This window comes from Osmerus mordax, chromosome 20, assembly GCF_038355195.1.
Source record: "Osmerus mordax isolate fOsmMor3 chromosome 20, fOsmMor3.pri, whole genome shotgun sequence".
NCBI lineage: Eukaryota > Metazoa > Chordata > Actinopteri > Osmeriformes > Osmeridae > Osmerus > Osmerus mordax.
In genome coordinates this window covers 4148577-4166394 of record NC_090069.1, presented here as the reverse complement: position 1 = coordinate 4166394, position 17818 = coordinate 4148577, and the positions used below count along the sequence as shown (strand labels likewise).

At 48.6% G+C, this 17818-nt stretch overlaps 3 protein-coding genes across 3 annotated transcripts; 2 read left to right on the top strand and 1 right to left on the bottom strand.

The window, feature by feature from the left end:
* Window positions 1–2442: 2442 nt before the first annotated feature.
* Window positions 2443–7994, bottom strand: actr1b (actin related protein 1B). The gene is made up of 11 exons (XM_067258043.1): window positions 7803–7994; window positions 6783–6847; window positions 6573–6648; window positions 6252–6377; window positions 5863–5987; window positions 5515–5731; window positions 5288–5380; window positions 4996–5170; window positions 4566–4627; window positions 4353–4393; window positions 2443–4187 (listed from the first exon to the last, which is right to left on the bottom strand). Exons 1-11 carry the CDS (start codon window positions 7848–7850, stop codon window positions 4085–4087), a joined length of 1131 nt encoding a protein of 376 aa, XP_067114144.1. The 5' UTR covers window positions 7851–7994; the 3' UTR covers window positions 2443–4084.
* Window positions 7995–8090: 96 nt separating this feature from the next.
* marchf5l (membrane-associated ring finger (C3HC4) 5, like) lies at window positions 8091–10655 on the top strand. Its single transcript, XM_067258044.1, has 7 exons — window positions 8091–8227; window positions 8674–8767; window positions 8884–9086; window positions 9172–9302; window positions 9390–9564; window positions 9676–9842; window positions 10003–10655. Exons 2-7 carry the CDS (start codon window positions 8739–8741, stop codon window positions 10177–10179), a joined length of 882 nt encoding a protein of 293 aa, XP_067114145.1. The 5' UTR covers window positions 8091–8227; window positions 8674–8738; the 3' UTR covers window positions 10180–10655.
* A 126-nt stretch (window positions 10656–10781) lies between these two features.
* Window positions 10782–14089, top strand: kctd9b (potassium channel tetramerization domain containing 9b). Its single transcript, XM_067258041.1, has 12 exons — window positions 10782–10994; window positions 11216–11337; window positions 11427–11470; window positions 11591–11684; window positions 11778–11836; window positions 11975–12103; window positions 12208–12275; window positions 12488–12583; window positions 12754–12903; window positions 13034–13139; window positions 13322–13455; window positions 13721–14089. Exons 1-12 carry the CDS (start codon window positions 10947–10949, stop codon window positions 13835–13837), a joined length of 1167 nt encoding a protein of 388 aa, XP_067114142.1. The 5' UTR covers window positions 10782–10946; the 3' UTR covers window positions 13838–14089.
* The last annotated feature ends 3729 nt before the right edge of the window (window positions 14090–17818 follow it).

Here is a 17818-nt window from a genome sequence, read left to right as displayed (position 1 = left end):
TATCGTCATCTCTAGACAGGTAAATATGTGCTTAACTGTGTTGCACATTTGGATTTAGACTAAACCTGAAAACGATCTGCGATGTGTTTAAATACAAGAATCCAAACCAGCTTTGTGATTGTGTCTTCATTCTGGGAAATAACATACACTCCTTGATCGAACAGCATTTGAGGGGCCACTTTCAAGTCCGATTCTGAAGAGAATTTATGGACCACTTCTCCTTTCATCTTTTTCTCCTCTCAACTCACCGTGTCACCACTCCTTGCGTCACTTTACCTCACCTCACCTCTGCTCCTTATAAGTACTTCTGATCAATTCAGAAGTACGATAATCCACATATTTTTCGAAATCTATCATTATCCTTGTCGATGTGAGGGTCAGGGGTATGGATTAGAATCTGTTCATTTTTCAGTCTCTGTGAGTTACGTACTTTGCTTTGTTTAATCTTACTGGACTGTAATTACTTGACTGTTGATTAAGAAATTGAAATGTGGATGGGGTTGGTGTCTAGGTCGAGGGTGGAGTGTGGAAAAGCTCAAAGATAACACAGAAAACAAAGTGGACTGATAGAGATCTGAGCGGAGCATCCACCACTATGGTTTGTCCACCCTCCCTCCCTCCCACCCACCCTCCCTCCCTCCCTCCCTCTCTCCCACCCTCCCACCCACCCACCCTCCCTCCCACCCTCCCTCCCTCCCAAACACCCTCCCTCCCTCCGCCCTCCTCCATCCCTTTTTCGGCCCTCCAACTCCCTTCTCCTGAAAACGTATCCGACAAACCATAGATACAGTAATTCATCATGTTAGTTTCCGTAAAGAATGAAAAGGCACAGTGAATATTGCCAGACTGATACGTTATTTAGAAGGGGAGGGCAACCTTTCCTTCCTTTATTCTTAAAACCTGAATCGTGTCTCACCACTCAAACCCCACTCCAGGGGTCAATCACCTGTATACCCTGCAGGACCAACTCAAACTGTGCATGCTAATACACGTTTGCGAATGCACTAGGATTGTTTTTTGTTGTACCTGCTCTCTTTTCTCTCCGGGTCGTCTTAACTCAGTGTGTTTGTGACTGAGGGACTGACCAAGCAGACAGGTATGCATACATCAGTACAGAAATTGTAACTGCTCATTAGCGGAGCTGCAGACACAAACCAGCGGCTAAAATGTGTGCTGGCCAAGACGATCTCCTGCTCTAGGTCCTGCTGCTGGACACTGCTGTTAGATCTCTGAGGGACAGATGGCTCGGAACATTCACTTTATGTGTGTGTATGTGTGTGTCTGTTGGTCTGGGTGTGCTTATCTGTAATTATCTGTGTTTGTGTGTGTGTGTGTCTGTGTTTGTGGACACTGCACTGACACAAGTCACACGCGAACAACTCCGAGGATTATTTCAGGCTTGGATTTGATCTCTCCTTCCCTTGATAACAAATTAGACAGACAGAACTGCTAATCCAAGATTACTTCCTGCCCTGGACGGCTGTTCATATGCAGCAAGATTGAAAACTATATATTGGTATAGTGGGATAAGAAATGGGGTTAGGAGTGGATTTTGTGTAGATAAATGTACACTGGGCCAAAATAATCCAAGATTAGGAAACTTCTGTGCACTGCCATAATCAGGAAGACAGAATGAAGTTTTGGGATGTTGGTTATAATGGTCCCTCTAATGGTCCTGTGTCAGTTTGTCATCTTACTGGTGATGTTTGGCTCCCAAGGCCTCTGTAAACCTGGGCCAGGCTGAGACACCAGGATGAGGATACACACAGCTATCAGCATGAGTGGACACATACAGACACACTTGTATACTTGGAGTCGTACTTCAGATGTCTATTGGATATGATATGAAAATATAGATAATAATTTTTTTGACTCGAAAGCACTTAGGACGCTCTGTCGCTGGTGCCTCGCATTCTCTTTTCGAGGTGTAATTACTCTCTTATCCAGAGCGTCTGCTAAATGACTAAATGTAATGTACTCTGTTTCTTCTGGTGATGATCCGAGACTGCCTCCTACAGGTGAACAAGGGTATTGCACGGTCTCCTTTTGCATCTCCTGTCAGTGACCTTGCCGTACCCTCCTCATCCTCAATCTCTGCGTCTGCAGCTCGCTGTGGGCCTGCTTACTTGTTCACTACCATCCAGATCTCAAGTGTGTGTGTTTGTGTGCGCGCGCTTCGATCTCCGGTATTGTTGCCCGTCTGTCAGACTTGATAGGATGCCTTTCTTCTCAGCTGGTTTAGCTGTCAACAGGTATGCTGCAGACATCAATGTGGGTTGATGATGGGAAGCCACGAGAGACAGAGTGAGAGACAGAGGGAGAGACAGAGAAGGATGGCAGAGAGAATGAGAGACAGAGAGAGAAGGGAGGGGAGGCAGAGGGCAGACTGAAGGGCCGATCTCTGACAAACTGGGTTTTCACACAGGTGAAAACACACATGGGTAAGCAGTCATTAACTTATTTATTATACTGAATGTACAAAACAAAAAGTAAAAGCAACACTTGAATAAACAGTATTGTACATTTTTAGTCCCGTTTGACTCATTTTCGTTTTTTTTTGTTGTTGTTTTGTTTTTGTCGTCGTCTTTGAAAAGCATTCCACTGTACACAAGGCTGATGAAGTTCATAACCTTTTATGAACCTTTTATGAACCTTTTATGAACCTTTTATGAACTTATGAAAAAAACACCCAGAAGCAGACACGAAGGTTCCTGCGCTGAGGCACAGTAAGGCGGACACAGGTTTAAACACAACCCCTTACTGCCATGGATATGCGGGGAAATGAAAATAGCCAGGCTTCTACAAGTATAGAGGAGGGAGAGGGGGTTAATTAAAAAGGTACAAAACTCATATGACATCACCAACTTGCTTAGGGTACGGCGTGGGGAGACGCTTTCTATTCTACACCTAGCTTTCAATAAGTTCTGGTTCAAACATTTGTTTTTCATATATGGCTCTCGGGGCAGCCAAATATGACGAATGAATTGCTTAGTATGAGCTGAATTTGGGGTGCGGGGGGGAATACAACATATGGAATTTGAAGGGTGCTCACGGTCGTCTCTTGAATGTGCTTATCGGCCATAGCCCCCTCTCGCTCAACCACAGACCCCTTAGTCAGCTGACCTCTCCCCTCCCAAAAGGATTCCCTTCTACTACTAGAGAGCACAAGAAACTGGCCTTCTTTTACCGAGTCTTCAAAGTACAGCTTAAAGTGCCACAGACATGACTGAGTGGGGCACAAACTAACATACACCTGGTTACGAGGCTGAATTGACACTGGACAGAAGTTTGAGATATTCATCTTTGTAAAAGGTCCCATTCAACATGCCCTACTTTCTAATATTAAACTAAGAAGACTTATAACCGTATATAAAAACCCAGGTCAGGTTTACAGGGAGATCTTAAGTGTTGTATCGAATACATCTTTTTCAGACAAATGAACATTTGAAAAGGGGGGGGGGGGGGGGAAAGAAATAGTATCAACTGTAACTTCTACGGTGGCCGACAATATGGTGCTTTGAAAACCGAAACGACTGAAGAGTAAAAATAAAGAAAAAAGAAAAAAACAATCTTCAGTTTGGAATGGATTTCTTTTTTTTAAGTTTTTTTTTTTTCTTTTCTTTTTTTAAACAACAGCAGAAAAGAAACATTCCCCTTCATTGTCATGATGCTATGGGGATACCATACCGGGCTTTGTAGGGGAAAAGACTGATATGAATACTTGAGGGTTGAGGAGAGTGTAGCTTAGCATGGGCTGTAATAAGAGCAGTAGCGGTCCACAGTACTGACTGGTGGCCCACCTACACCTCCCAGCTCCCTGGGTGGGGGGACTGGGCTCAGACAGGGGGCCTGGGTGGATCAGGCTGGGGGAAAGAGGACACACACCAGACCTAGGTCTTCCAGGGGTTTGTGTGTGCGGGGGGGGAGGGTGGGTGGGGTCAGGTTAAATGTGGGGGTACATGGAGATGTTTGGGGCGAGTAGCTAGCTATGCAAAGTGGGGATGGTGGTGGAGGGTGGCTGGGGGTATTCGTGGGGGTACTTAGGGGTAGTTCTGGGGGCAGGTTGGAGGCACGCGGCCCCTTGTTAGAAGGTCTTCCTGTGGATGGCACGCGTTCGGTCCTCCTCGTACTCCTTCTTGGACACCCACATCTTCTTGAAGGTGTCCAACGACGCCAAGATGGAACCACTGTACCCGCGCGGCGCCGAGGAGGAGGGCAGAAGGGACAGAAGGTGAGGATGGGCCTCGACGCGTCATCTTCACGCGCAACTTACTTGATCTTCTACTCTACGTGCATACTACAACATTCAAAGACGAGCTACATCACTTGCAGGCGGACAAAAAGAAACATACCCAATCCACGTAGAGTACAGTCTCTCCTGAGGGGCGGAGATCTAGACGGGAAACAAGAAATGTCAACAAGTTACACCGACATCCTGTTCCTCAAGTTGAACCCTTTGTCTCCCATCGCACGGAGGTAAGATTTATATAAATATAAAACTGTAAAATAATAAATTTATAATGTAAAAATCATGGAAGCCATTCTGGCCAAGTCAGCAATCGCACCTTGATCTTGACGTCTTTGGGTGCGAGTTTCTTGACTTCGCTGAGCATCCTGTCCCCAAATCCTGGCGAACCACAGAAACGGTTAGCTGACAGGACAGTGTGGATGTGTGGTGCGTGCGTGTGTGTGTGATGTTCAGAGGGGGTTTGAGCAGTGCTGAGCTAAGGGGGCCATCGACCACAGAAGAAAAACCAAGTGTCAAAAAGCATTGTGGGTCTTAAAAGGGACACGCCAGTCTATTGATGTATTATTTAAACAGTTTTGCACAGAGTATGTGTGCCCTTCCTGCTTAAGCAGCATCTGTACAATGAACTTGTGAACTTTGCAGAATACACCAGTGCCGAATGGATAGACCTGCATTTTAGAATGATGTCTGAAAAGATTCACACAGATTATGTGTCTGCAGGTGTGTGTAGGTGTGTGTGTGTGTACCTTTGAGCAGTGTGGACCCTCCAGACAGTACGATGTTGGAGAATAGCGTGCGCCGCAGGTCCATGTCAGACTTCTGGATAGCGAAGGCCAGAACCTCGTGAATACCTTCGCTCTCATCGCCTATCAGATCGGGTCTAAACAGCAGCTCCGGGGCCCTGAACCTGGCCGGGCCAATCTAAACAAGGGTCAGAGGTCAGATCGGAGGGGGTCAGTCAAACAACCATGCTAGCGATGTCCAAATCCCACGTGTGGCAATGCCGTATGTCGATGTGTACCCCCCCCCCACACTCACATCCAGCGTGCTCCCATCAGGCAGCGTGTACTGAGACTTTTCCGTTTCGATAGTCTCGTCTTTCTGGGGGTTGAGGGACAGGTAGCAGGCTCGCTGCGGAAACACGGCGCGGGCGACAGGAAACGTGAGGAGCGCGTACGGGAGCATAGACATAAACACGTCTCACAAGGCCGCAGCGAGGAGCCTTCGGAAGCCCCCCCCCCCCCCCCCCCCCCCCCCCCCCGTACCTCTTTGATGGTGCGGACCACCTCGAACTCGGCCGAGGTGTGGAAGTCGTAGCCCTCCTTGCGCAGCAGCAGGCGGAGGTAGCGGGAGACGTCGCGGCCGGCGATGTCCACCCGCATGATGGAGTGGGGGATGGCGAAGCCCTCGTAGATGGGCACCGCGTGGGTCACGCCGTCGCCCGCGTCCAACACCACGCCCGTGGTGCGGCCCGTGGCATAGCTGCGGGGCGGGAGAGAGAAAGGGAGACAGAGAGAGAGACGGAGAGAGCGAGAGACGTCACCTCTCGAAGCGCCACCCAGGGCTCCTGTGACTGGAGGCTGGGTGGGGGGGGGGGGGCGCGTTGTACTCACAGACTGAGGACGGCCTGCATGGAAATGAAGAGGGCGGGGACGTTGAACGTCTCGAAGAAGATCTCGGCGGCTTTCTCCCGGTTCTTGCTGGGGTTGAGGGGCGCCTCGGTCAGCAACACGGGATGCTGCGCGGGGGGGGGGGGAGAGAGAGACAGAACCGCAATTACTCAGGGGCGTCAACCCGGGGTGTGAACACGCTTCCGGGACTGGGGCGGACGACAAACGAGCCGGAGAAACACAGGAGAGGGTCAGTGGGAGTGATAAGGAGAAGGAGGCCGGAGATGGAGCGTGTCAAAGGTGTTGAAAGTACGTAAGAACGGATGCAAGGGAGGAAGTAGGGGGGACGGGAATGGAAAGAGGAGGGGGCAGAGGGTTAGAAGAGAGCCCACCTCTTCTGAGAAGGTCTGCAGCTGCTCCTTGGAGTAGACGTACTGCCAGATCCTCTCCATGTCATTCCAGTCCTTCACTATCCCATGCTCCATTGGATACCGTACCGACAGCAAGCCCCTGTGCTCCTATCAGAGAGAGAGAGAGTAACAGTGGGTGGGAAATAAGAGACAAGAGTTCGATGACACACTAACATTTTGTTGGCTCTTCCACTTCTGGGCCTGTACTGGGAGCCATGTTGACATGACTAAAGACATAAGACAATGGAGGGCGCAGAGTGAACGAAGCTGCTTTCGGTAGTTGTGGAGAGTCGCACGGCCTACCTCAGCCTTTGGTCCGATGAAGAGATCCCCCTCCAGAGCGCCTGCCATCACGCGTACATGCTTCGGACGACCCACACTGGGTCACAAAGGAGAGAAAATAAGTTTAAAAAAAAAGAAATACTAAACACCAGAAGGAAAAAAAACACCAAGAAAGGAGAAGCTGTAGTCTCTGGCTCTGTCGTCATGCGTTACATAAATAGGTCTGCTTACTAGTTGGGGAAGCAGTATTTGGGGATTTGGTCTCCTGCAAAGCCAGCTTTGACAACACCTGACCCCTGTGGAGAAGGAGAAAAAGAAAAGACGGTGTTACTTAGGGAGGAGCTGTTTTTTTTAATAGCTGACATTAGACAGTGGCTTTGTCTCTGTGTATGTGAGCGGTCATAAGACATGGCCTGAGGCGCTCATAGTCATCCCCACAGCCTCTGTGGTGTTTGGTGCAGTACACACTATCGTCTGTTAGTAGTCTACAAAAATATTCACATGACAGAGGTGCTAGTGCGCTTTTTGCATGGGTAAAGATTCATTTCAGTCCGTGTCTCCAAATGTGAACGTCACAGTGTTTTCAGTCGTTATCCAGCTTGCAGGGCGATTTAGTTATATGGGTCTATACATTGCATCATGCATGGCCTTTGATTTGTGCGGCTTCCCCCTCTCACTTTTGTTAAATTGATAGTGGACGCGAGAGGTGCACATTCGCCAGCATAACTCAAGGAATCAAGAATAGACTATTGAGATCCAACCAAGATGGTGCTGCTGTAGTAAACCTAGCTAAGCCCTTTATTGAGGGTGCTAACTGGCTAGCTAACTTGTTACATATCGTACCATGACGTTTTATACAGACGAATGATACGTCCTTTAAAAAGTAGCAAGTCAGGCAGGCACATGGGCTAATCTAAGACCGCTTGCTTTATAAGTATATGACGTTAGCACTACTAGCTATGGTAAAGTAATTACCGCTAGGCTATCAGCTAGTTAGATTAGCATGCCCATCGAACAGATTAGCTAACTGCTTTTTACAGCGCTTAGTAACACTGCACTAAATCCATGTTTAATATTGGTTACTGTTAGCAACCGATGCATATTCGACAGCCAGGATTGGCGTGGCTGAGACGCCTTGAAAATCTAGCCACAAAACAATGAAAATACTAGCTAGACAACCCTCGACAGCTAGCATAGCGGTTTGTGTGAGTTCGACACAAGGGTGTGGATGGTGAGTGACATCATACTCACATTGTCAATCACGACCGGCTGGTTTGCTATAATGTCGTAAGACTCCATGACCGACAGATTGTTAAAGATAGATTTCTAGGTTCAGTTCGGTTTTTATTTCTCTCTCTTTTATATTATGATCATGTAAATAACGCCCTGTCACTGTGGGCTCAGACGACTCGTCGCCGCTCCTTGCTCTGCTCACTACACCCTACCCCGTCGGTTTGACAGACATTTGGAATAACCAATCACAGTGCTCACCACTCGACTCCACGTGCCCCCTGTCAAACCTCCCTGTGTTGGTTGGCAGATGTTTACTGCAGGCCCAAAGAAGAGGACATGACGGGTTATTCAGCTAACTAGCTAGCACCTGACATTGCTGACTTGGATAGTTAATTATCTTACCAACAAGCCAAGTAGTTCGTGAACTTTAAAGGTGTTCTCAGGTAGGTAGCTAAACTAGACTTTCAGTTTTAAACGCTGGTCATAGCTAAGCGTCTTTTTTACTAGGTAGCAAGCGTATGCTAACTAGCTAACGTCCAGAAGCTATTCAGTGTAGACTTTTTGTTTTGAGACCACACCTGTGGTTCTCAAAGCTATAGTAATAGGTTTTACATCTACTCTTTCAGTTTCTTCCCTAGCGAAGTATACGTACAATAGATCTAACTGACAAAGACTTTAAAACTAATTGACTGAACTTCACTGTAGACATTTACTTAGCACAATTTAGCAAATTGTTAAGGTGGTAACAGGATTGAAACAGGTTAATCGTCAAAGCACTAGTCAACACCCCCTTTTGCTTGCTGGTTAAGCACTACTTACTATCGGTTTCGGTTCTTTTAAACTGAAAAACTAAAGCTAGACGTTATGTGCCGTTCATTTGTGTGTTTAGGCTCTGTCTAAAGTCCTACTGTCTGACTCCTGTCTCGCCCATGGTCATAAGAGAACAGACTAAACATGGCCTGCGTCGAGGAGCCGCCTGAGAAGTAAGATGCAGTTCTGTGTGCACATTTTATTAATATGCATACAATCAATCCTAAACATCCTCCTATCTCTCCCCATTATGTGTGTGTCTGTGTATGTGCGCATGATTGCCTTTCAGACACTGTTGGGTGTGTTTTGCCACCGAAAAAGAGGACCGCGTTGCCGAGTGGGTGAGCCCCTGCAGGTGCAAGGGCTGCACCAAGTGGATTCACCAGACCTGTCTGCAGCGATGGCTCGACGAGAAGCAGAAGGGGAACAGCGGAGGAGCGGTCAGCTGCCCCCAATGTGGCACCGAGTACCGCATCATGTTCCCTAAGATGGGTAAGCGGTGGCGCTCATGCCAACAGGTTTTCAACATGTCCAGGTGTTGCGTGAGTGTTAAAACGACCGTCTGCATGTCCACCAGGCCCGCTGGTGTACTTCCTCCAGCAGGCAGACAGAGCTCTGTCCCGGGCCAGTCCATTCGCCGCCGCCGGGGTCGTCGTGGGAACCGTCTACTGGTCCGCTGTAACATACGGAGCTGTGACTGTCATGCAGGTGCCTCAACACCCAAACGCAGCTCCACTCACGGACCACGCTCAAGGAAGGCCATGTCTTTATTCCCATGTCTGTGATTCTGTCCAGGTGGTGGGTCACAAGAAGGGACTGGATGTGATGGAACGAGCCGACCCTCTGTTCCTTCTGATGGGCTTGCCTACCATCCCCGTCATGCTGGTCCTGGGTAAGATGATCCGCTGGGAGGACTACCTGCTGAGGCTGTGGCAGAGACATTCCTCTAAACTCCAGCTGCTCCTGTCAGGTACGCCACACGCGTTCCTCTACTGTTATCGCTACGCCCGCCTGGGTTTTGCAAATCAAGAGGCGAATAGTGCCGAGTTTCAGCTGCTGAGAAGCTGCCGTCCTGCCTCAGGTATAGGGCGGCCCTTGCCTCGCGTGCCGGCGGATGGAGGGAGCGGCGGGGATCACCTCTCCGTGTCCCGCACCCTGTGCGGAGCGCTCGTCTTCCCCTCCATCGCCAGTCTAGTTGGGCGGCTCCTGTTTCGTCGCGTGCCCTCCAGTCTCCAGCGGACCGTACTGGTGAGTCCACTCGTGGCTCTGGATGTATTCAGACTTTGGTCCTTCCACCTCGGGACAGATTTGCATTCATGCGTCTTGTGTTGCACCTTCCCATGTTGGTGTCGCCGAGGCTTTGTTTGATAGTCTCTCTCTCCTTCCCTCCCTCTCTCCGTTCCAACAGGGCGGTATCGCGTTTGTGGCGATGAAGGGAGTGCTGAAGGTGTATTTCAAACAGCAGCAGTACCTCATTCAGGCCAATAGGCACATTCTTAACTACCCTGAGAGAGATCAGGAAAGAGAGGGGGAAGAACAGAGTGAAGGAGGAGAGGAAGACACGGAAGACAGCGGAAACGAGTAACAGTGACACCTCAAACAAACCTAACTGTGAGACAGGGAAGTCATTGTCACTGTCATAGTTATAGGGTGGCCCTTTTATGCAATAGTATATGGAAAACCCGCTTTTAACTGGGAGAGATATGAAAGGGAGGTAGCTCTCAGTTGAGACTTGGGTAGTGGCTAAAGCCTTCCTTTTCTCATCCAATCCCAGATCAAGAACCTCCCAAATGCACATGCACACACACACACACACACACTCAACCAATCAGAGCACAACTTGTATTCATTCTCAGACCTGGGTTGCACTCACTTGCATATTTTGTATTAAGTAAAACTTTTCAAACTTCAGGACTTCGGGACAATGAATTGTATTTTCGGTTTGTGCCTCCTAATCACATTGTAAGATATTCATCCAGTCACGATTGTGTGTGTTTGTACATTGTAAAGCTTATATTGCGTCACTGAACAATTATCCTCAATAAACTTTATTTGATTGTTCACTCTGTGGAACATACATTAAGCAGTGCAAAATTAATATCAGGGTAAAGAGTGGGCTGGGAGGAAAACAGATGCTGAACAACTATGGTGTGTCATAAAGTACATTCCAACATGTTGATTAAGCCTGTAAAAGGTATTCAAGCTAAACTGAATGCGGACCTTTCTTACCTTCTCGCTATTGGACAATACGCTTCCTCGGTCGATGATTGGATGTCTGGACTGCGGATGTTTTGGAGTTGATGTCAGTTGGAATGAGGAAAAGCGAGTACCTGCAAATCATTTTTAGAAAATATGAGGAGAGTTACGATATTTGTCAACGGAAGTTCTTCTAATGGAAAGGTAATGACTGTGTAAAGTCCTTTAACACACATGTTAGCTTAACCTTTCGCTTGCTGTGTCTTGATAGCTCTACAGCGTATTGTTGTCTCCAACTTCCCTTTCTTCACGCCCGTTATGGAATTTATAAACAGTCACCGAAACTTAAGTGTACTGTGCAACATATAGGTTCAAATCGCCAGCCGGTCAGCTCAACTTCATATTTTAGTATATGTTTGTAACAGGTCGTGGCGGTTTATGGCTCGCTTGATGACCTATTGTCCGTCGCAAGCGCCAAACTGGGAATACGAGCTACAAACGTTTATAACGGGAACGGCGGTCTTATGGACGACATAGCGCTGATAAGGTGAGTAGACGGTACATCACTACTAAGTCACATCTGATCTAAAGATAATGGGTTACTCTCACGCATAATGTCTTGTGTATGTTCTGCAGAGATGACGATGTGCTCTACGTATCCGAAGGACACTCCTTCGACGGTGAGCTGCTAGTTCTTTTTGTCGAGTGCATTTGGCACGCATAATAATCCTAATTGCCAGGACTGGACTGGGAGGTTCTGTGGCATGCGGAAACTGTATCTGTGGGTCTGTGTGTGTTAGATCAACAAGAGGATCCTGTTGGTTCAGGGAGATGTCCGACACACACTGACTGGCTAACTCTAAATGTTGGGGGACGATGCTTCACCACCACACGGTAACCATGACTGCTACTGTGAACAGTACTGCTACTAGCCCTGTCGGTGGTCTATATGTCTGAAACGCGCATGTGCACTTGTTTTCTTCCCAGAAGTACACTGGTCAGTAAGCAGCCAGAGAGTATGCTGGCCCACATGTTCCGAGATAAAGGTGATGCTTCTCTCAAAATGCAGCTTGTGTCGTAATGACAGAACGCAAGTCCAATAGAGATGACGTTCCCTAAATTCAAAAGGCAGTGCTTTCAATGTGTTATATCACGTTAATGTATTACTTGTTGTGTGCGTGAAGACGTGTGGGGCAATAGGCAGGATTCTCAGGGGGCATATTTGATCGATCGCAGCCCTGAATACTTTGAGCCGATCCTAAACTACCTGAGACATGGGCAACTCATCATTAACGAAGGCATCAACCCTCTAGGTAAATATTTGAACACACCTGTAGAAACAAACACACATCTATAATCTTAGCAGGCCCATAAAAAAAACACTCTAGGCAATCACATTCTGTGGTTGTCTCTCTAGGTGTACTGGAGGAAGCTCGCTTCTTTGGAATTGAGCAGCTGGCTGAACAACTGGAGACTCTGATAAAGGTGGGTTTGCACCCTTCTGGCTGGGAAGAAATCTGTGTGTCCGTCTTTGGTGGGGGGGGGGGGGGTAGAAATGGGTCATTATAATACCTAATGACATAATTGCCATTGAGAAGAGTCCTTTAAGACAAGGACTGTAATTCACATGGAATTAGCATGGAATCAGCTTTTTCCTGCTCACCTCCCTCGTGGCTTTGTGGCTGTCTTTTATCCAGGCTTCTCAGCCCCCTGGGGACCATTCCCCTCTGACCAGGAAGGAGTTTGTACGTTTCCTATTGGCTACGAGTACAAAGTCAGAGCTTCGCTGTCAGGTACAAACAGAATCTGTCTCCCCCCCCATTTTTCTCTCTCTAATCTAATCCATGATTCTATGTCTTTGTCTCTATGTCTCTATATATATCTCCCTCCCTCTCTGTCTTTTACACACATACAGGCCTATGTGATTGGTCCCGTGTGTTAGTAGTATTGTCCTGTTCTTCAGGGTCTGAACTTCAGCGGGGCCGACCTGTCTCGACTCGACCTGCGCTGCATAAACTTCAAAATGGCCAACCTGAGCTCAGCCAACCTCACCCATGCCAACCTCAGCGGTGCCAACCTGGAGAGGGCTGACCTGTCCTCGGCGTGCCTTGACGTAAGTGGGTGATGAGAAGGAGAGAGAGAGAGAGGTTCGTCTTTAAGGACTTATACTGTGGCTGTGATGGGAAGCTGATGACGATGTGAAAACGATTGTGGCATTGAACGACGTGTTTGTGTGCCTTCAGGGAGCGAACCTGCTGGGTGTTATGATGCTGTGCTCTAATGCTGAGGGGGCCTCCCTCCGAGGCTGTAACTTCGAGGACCCCGCAGGAGTCAAGGCCAACCTGGAGGGTGAGACAGAGGTCTTTGGGCTGTGTCGAGGGTGTTTGTGTGTGCGTGCGTGCGTGCGTGTGCAGGCAGCGTGCTAAGGTACTAGGTGCATGGGCTGAGATGTTTCAGTGGTATTTATGTGTGTACGTGTGGGAGAAGTTGTTGCAGTGATATGTTCCTGAGCGGGTCTGTGTGTGTCCCAGGTGCCAACCTAAAGGGGGTGGATATGGAAGGTAGTCAGATGACCGGCATCAACCTGCGTGTTGCCACGCTGAAGAATGCCAAACTGAAGAACTGCAACCTGAGAGGGGCTACGCTGGCCGGGACAGACCTGGAGGTAAACACTCTCTCTCTCTCTGTCTCTCTCTCTCTCTCTCTCTCTCTCTCTCTCTCCTCTCACACGCTCACACTCACTCTCCTCTCTCTCCTCTCACACACGCACACACTCACTCTCTCCTCTCACACACGCGCACACTCACTCTCTCTCTCTCTCTCTCTCTCTCTCTCTCTCTCTCTCTCTCTCTCTCTCTCTCTCTCTCACACACACACACTCTCACATTCAGCCTGCGAGCGATACCCTCCATCTATCTTTGTCCCGACAGAACTGTGACCTGTCCGGCTGTGACCTTCAGGAGGCCAATCTACGGGGCTCCAACGTCAAGGGGGCCATCTTTGAGGAGATGTTGACCGCCCTGCACATGTCCCAGAGCGTACGATGACCACCTCTGCTGAAGCACGCACACACACACTGTTGGAGGGAATGTGAAACCCGAGCTGGCTTGTCGGAAGAATCACAGCGTAAGCCTCTGCATGTGATCTAGCATATGATCTACTGAAGAACAGCCTAGTTACTTTGGGCCCCGATCTACTGATATTTGGATACTGAGCAAAGACAATATGTTCTTACTCGGTGCTTGTGTGACTGATATTGTCCATTGTGCTGTTACTGTTGAATACCTGTTTGTTGATGATGTGCAATAAATGTATTTTTTTGGTATATGTCCTTCAAGTGTCATCATTTACAGTATGTGTAGATATGAAACAGAAAAAAATGCAACCAAGGCAGGGCTTCTTTATCAGTTGCTCAAACGATCACACATCTGAACTACATAAATGCCGGCTTTCATGGTGATGTCCAGCAGGGGGCAGTCAAGTCATCTGTGTCCACCATAGCTCTTAGTATTCTGCCTCTGTTTCAGTCTTCCCACAGATACTACTGACCAATCAAGATCAGCTGAATGAGATGGTACACTTCAGTAAATTACTATGCAGACTTAATTGCTGGTTTCTGGTGTGCATGCATGTGCTCGTGCTTGTGTGTGTGTGTGTGTGTGTGTGTGTGAGAGATATAGTCACTGAAAGTGCATCATAAACTGATGTAGCAGACCGGTCTGGGAAGTTGCTCCAAGACGGCTCAGTGCGTTGCCTTCTGCCATGACAACTACAGATGAGCCACTGTCATGGTGATTGATGTGTTGTTATGGCAATAGAGGGGGCTGGGATGTCTGGGAAAAGGATCAGGCCCACTGGTCAACAGTTTTTATTACCTGCACTGCATGTGTGTGTGTGTGTGTGTTGGGGGGGGTTGCATCAATGTTAGTGTGCAGACATGTGTGCTGAGCCCTCCATGTTCGGAAGAGTTGGAACATCTCTGTCCTTAACCTCTGTGGATCTTTGGTGGACTGTTTAAATGTAGAGGGGAAATGGGTTGTGGGTGGGAGGGCCTGATTGGTGCTCCTGTGGCCTGTGGTCCAATCAGAGTGGGAGATGAGTGTGACAAGAACATGAAGGGAATTGATCGAGCGGGAGACTGTGGTCTGTTTCCATAGATACCGCAGAGTACACACTCGCGTACTTATTCCAGTCTGGTCCCAGCCACACTTTTGACTGCAACCACCTTGAAAATCTACTTCTCCAACCGGGCCTTCTACTGCATACTGAATAGGTTTTGTCATCTTGGATTTCAACAGAACTGTGTTTGTTCTCCATCATTCTTCAGCCATGACAGGTCCATCAAATAAACATGCTTCACGGGGCTGAAGGAGGCGAATGGGATTCGAACGTATAATCACAGTCGAAGGTGGTTTATTTATTTTGTTTCTCCAGCGTGATGTGAGGCTGGGCGAGTGTGCGTTACCTGCCTTCCCGCATGTTTGTGTGTTGCTCCGTCTGCGGGGTCGGAGTGACCTTGGTAAAGCCGTGGTGTTTATGTGGAAGAGAGGGAGAGAAAAAGAGAGAGAGGCCGTGAGACAGAGAGAGAGAGCGTTTACATGAGAGCGCTTTATTAGGCGTCGCCTAGGACGACCTGGGTCTGGCAATGATCTGTGGTCCAACACAGGAAGAACATTTAGCCACAGAGGACCCAGCAGACGTGTGTGTGTCTGGACACGTGTGTGTGTGTGTGTCTGGACACGTGTGTGTGTGTGTCTGGACCTGGTGTGTGTCTTACGCATTAAAGACACCAGCATTTTTAGCAGCAATAAAGGCCACTACTTCTGTCACTAATCTTCCCCAATACAACTGTGACAGTCCTTCAGGGACAAACAGCTCATTTCAGACCTCAACTCCCGGTCGAAGTGCCACGCCGTCTGATCTGACGGGGAACACACAGCTCTAATAGAACCAAGAACTGGCCCTCTATCCCCCTCGAACACATTTTTTAAACATTAAGCGGATTTGGCCTCATCCGTGGAAACCTGCAAGGAACATTTAGGAGAAGAGAACCCTGGCTTACATGCACCATTCAAAATAGGCACCGGTTTGCGTTTTTATGGTAGTTCAATTACAGAGAGAGGGGGGAGATGAGTCGTGCATGTTTTGAAGAGGAACCGTAGAAAGGGATTCCACTGACGTGAGACTACAAAATAAAGAGGAGAGACTATGTATTATCAGCAGCACTGTAATTATCAAGTTTCTTTCACACTCTCTTTTCATTCACTCTTTCATCACAGTCCCTCCCCCCCTCTCTCCTGGTAACAACCACCCCTGCATGACACCCAGTAATCAAAGACTCTCCCCTCAGGAAGGGTGTGGTCAGAGACGGGCAGAAGGGTCGGCCAATGCCTGCTTCTTTGTGCCCACCCTCCTCCACCTCTCTTGGTCACACGACAACAGACCGACGTCACTGAAATGGGGCAATTATTTATGGGAAGGTTGATTCTTAAGACACACATAGCTCTCTCCCTCTCTCTCTCTCTCGCCCTCTCTCTCCCTCTCTCTCATGGCGTAGTGACAGCAGCCCACTCAACGATGAGCTCATCAGAACAGCAGCAGCTTGAGAGGAGATGTTATGCATGCTGAGTCACCGAAGGCCTTGTTCTTCTCCTGTTAGCCTCGGGACCAGGATGCTGCACTGGCAGGATCGTGAGCAGATGTTCAGTCATACCTGACAAACACACACACACACACACAGCTGAGTGCCCCGATAGTGGTGCATATGTACACACAACCCGTACAGGCGATCACAGTTGACAGTGTGTGGGCGGGCGGGCGTGTGTGAAAGAGTGAAAATAAAAGAAAGGGGGGGGGGGGGGGCTTTTGTTGTTATTTTTCTGTAGACAGTGGCTTCATTTCTGACTGAGGTCCACGCTGTGCTCTGTAAATAACACCGACCGTGTTTACGCCACATTCCACAGTTTGTGGCGTCTGCGTCTCCGACTCCCCGTCGCGGACATGCTCGCAAAACCAAACCGGACCAGACGGTGCTCTGGCCTCGACCAAACGCCTCCCAGTCCCAGGCGGTCTCCATTCCCGTGAACTCCACCTATCCCAGCATGTGGGTCTCTGTTCCAGAGTGTCGAAGCAGACAAGGCAGCGAGCGTCGAGCTCGGAATGGAACGCGTCCCGCCCAGTCCTTCCCAAAAGCCTCAAGATCCAACCACAACAGACTCTGCCCCACCAAGCATACCAGGACTAAGCGGGATCAGCCTCCATGAGCAAGCCTGGACGCACCAACACACACACACGGTCACACACGCATAGACAATCGTTCATTGAAAACGCACACATTACTGACACACTCACTTACTTGCACACATGCACAGGTGCATGGCTGAGCTCCATGTTGGCCACACACAGAACAGGCTAAGGCTTTCGGAATGAAAGCGGCTTCACTGAACTCACTGCTGCGCTCGAACTCTATAAATACAGAGAATCACCACAGGCACGAACGTGCATATGTGCACAAACACGCGCGCTCGCGCACACACAGACACACACAGTTATCGTGCATTACCAAATCGTCCAGCCCTCGACCGAGAGTCTATCATTACTGTCAAGTTTACTGGAGCTGCAAATCTCACCAAAATTACACACTTTCTCTGCCGAAGATCAGAGCAAATTCATGATTTTCTTCTGTTTACCAGAGAACAAATACAAAAAGAAAGGCTGACAAAGTGAGTGAGACACAGGGTGGAGAGGTGTATGAACTTGGGGTGAATTAACCCAGTGTCCAGCAGACATAGTTGGGGCTTTGAGGTTTGATTTGGTCTGCCTCTCGGCTGACAGACTTGGCCGACAGACAGACAGACAGAAACTTTTCAACAACAGCTACTTGTAGTCAGTCGAATGCAGCTAGTGAGGCTGGAAACTCCTGGTGCACCACGTCTGTGCCATAACTCGAGGGTTAGGCTTGTGCTGGCTCTGGGCAAAGAATTGGGTGGATCTACATTTGCGGTGTGGAGCCAGTTCTGGTTCTGGCC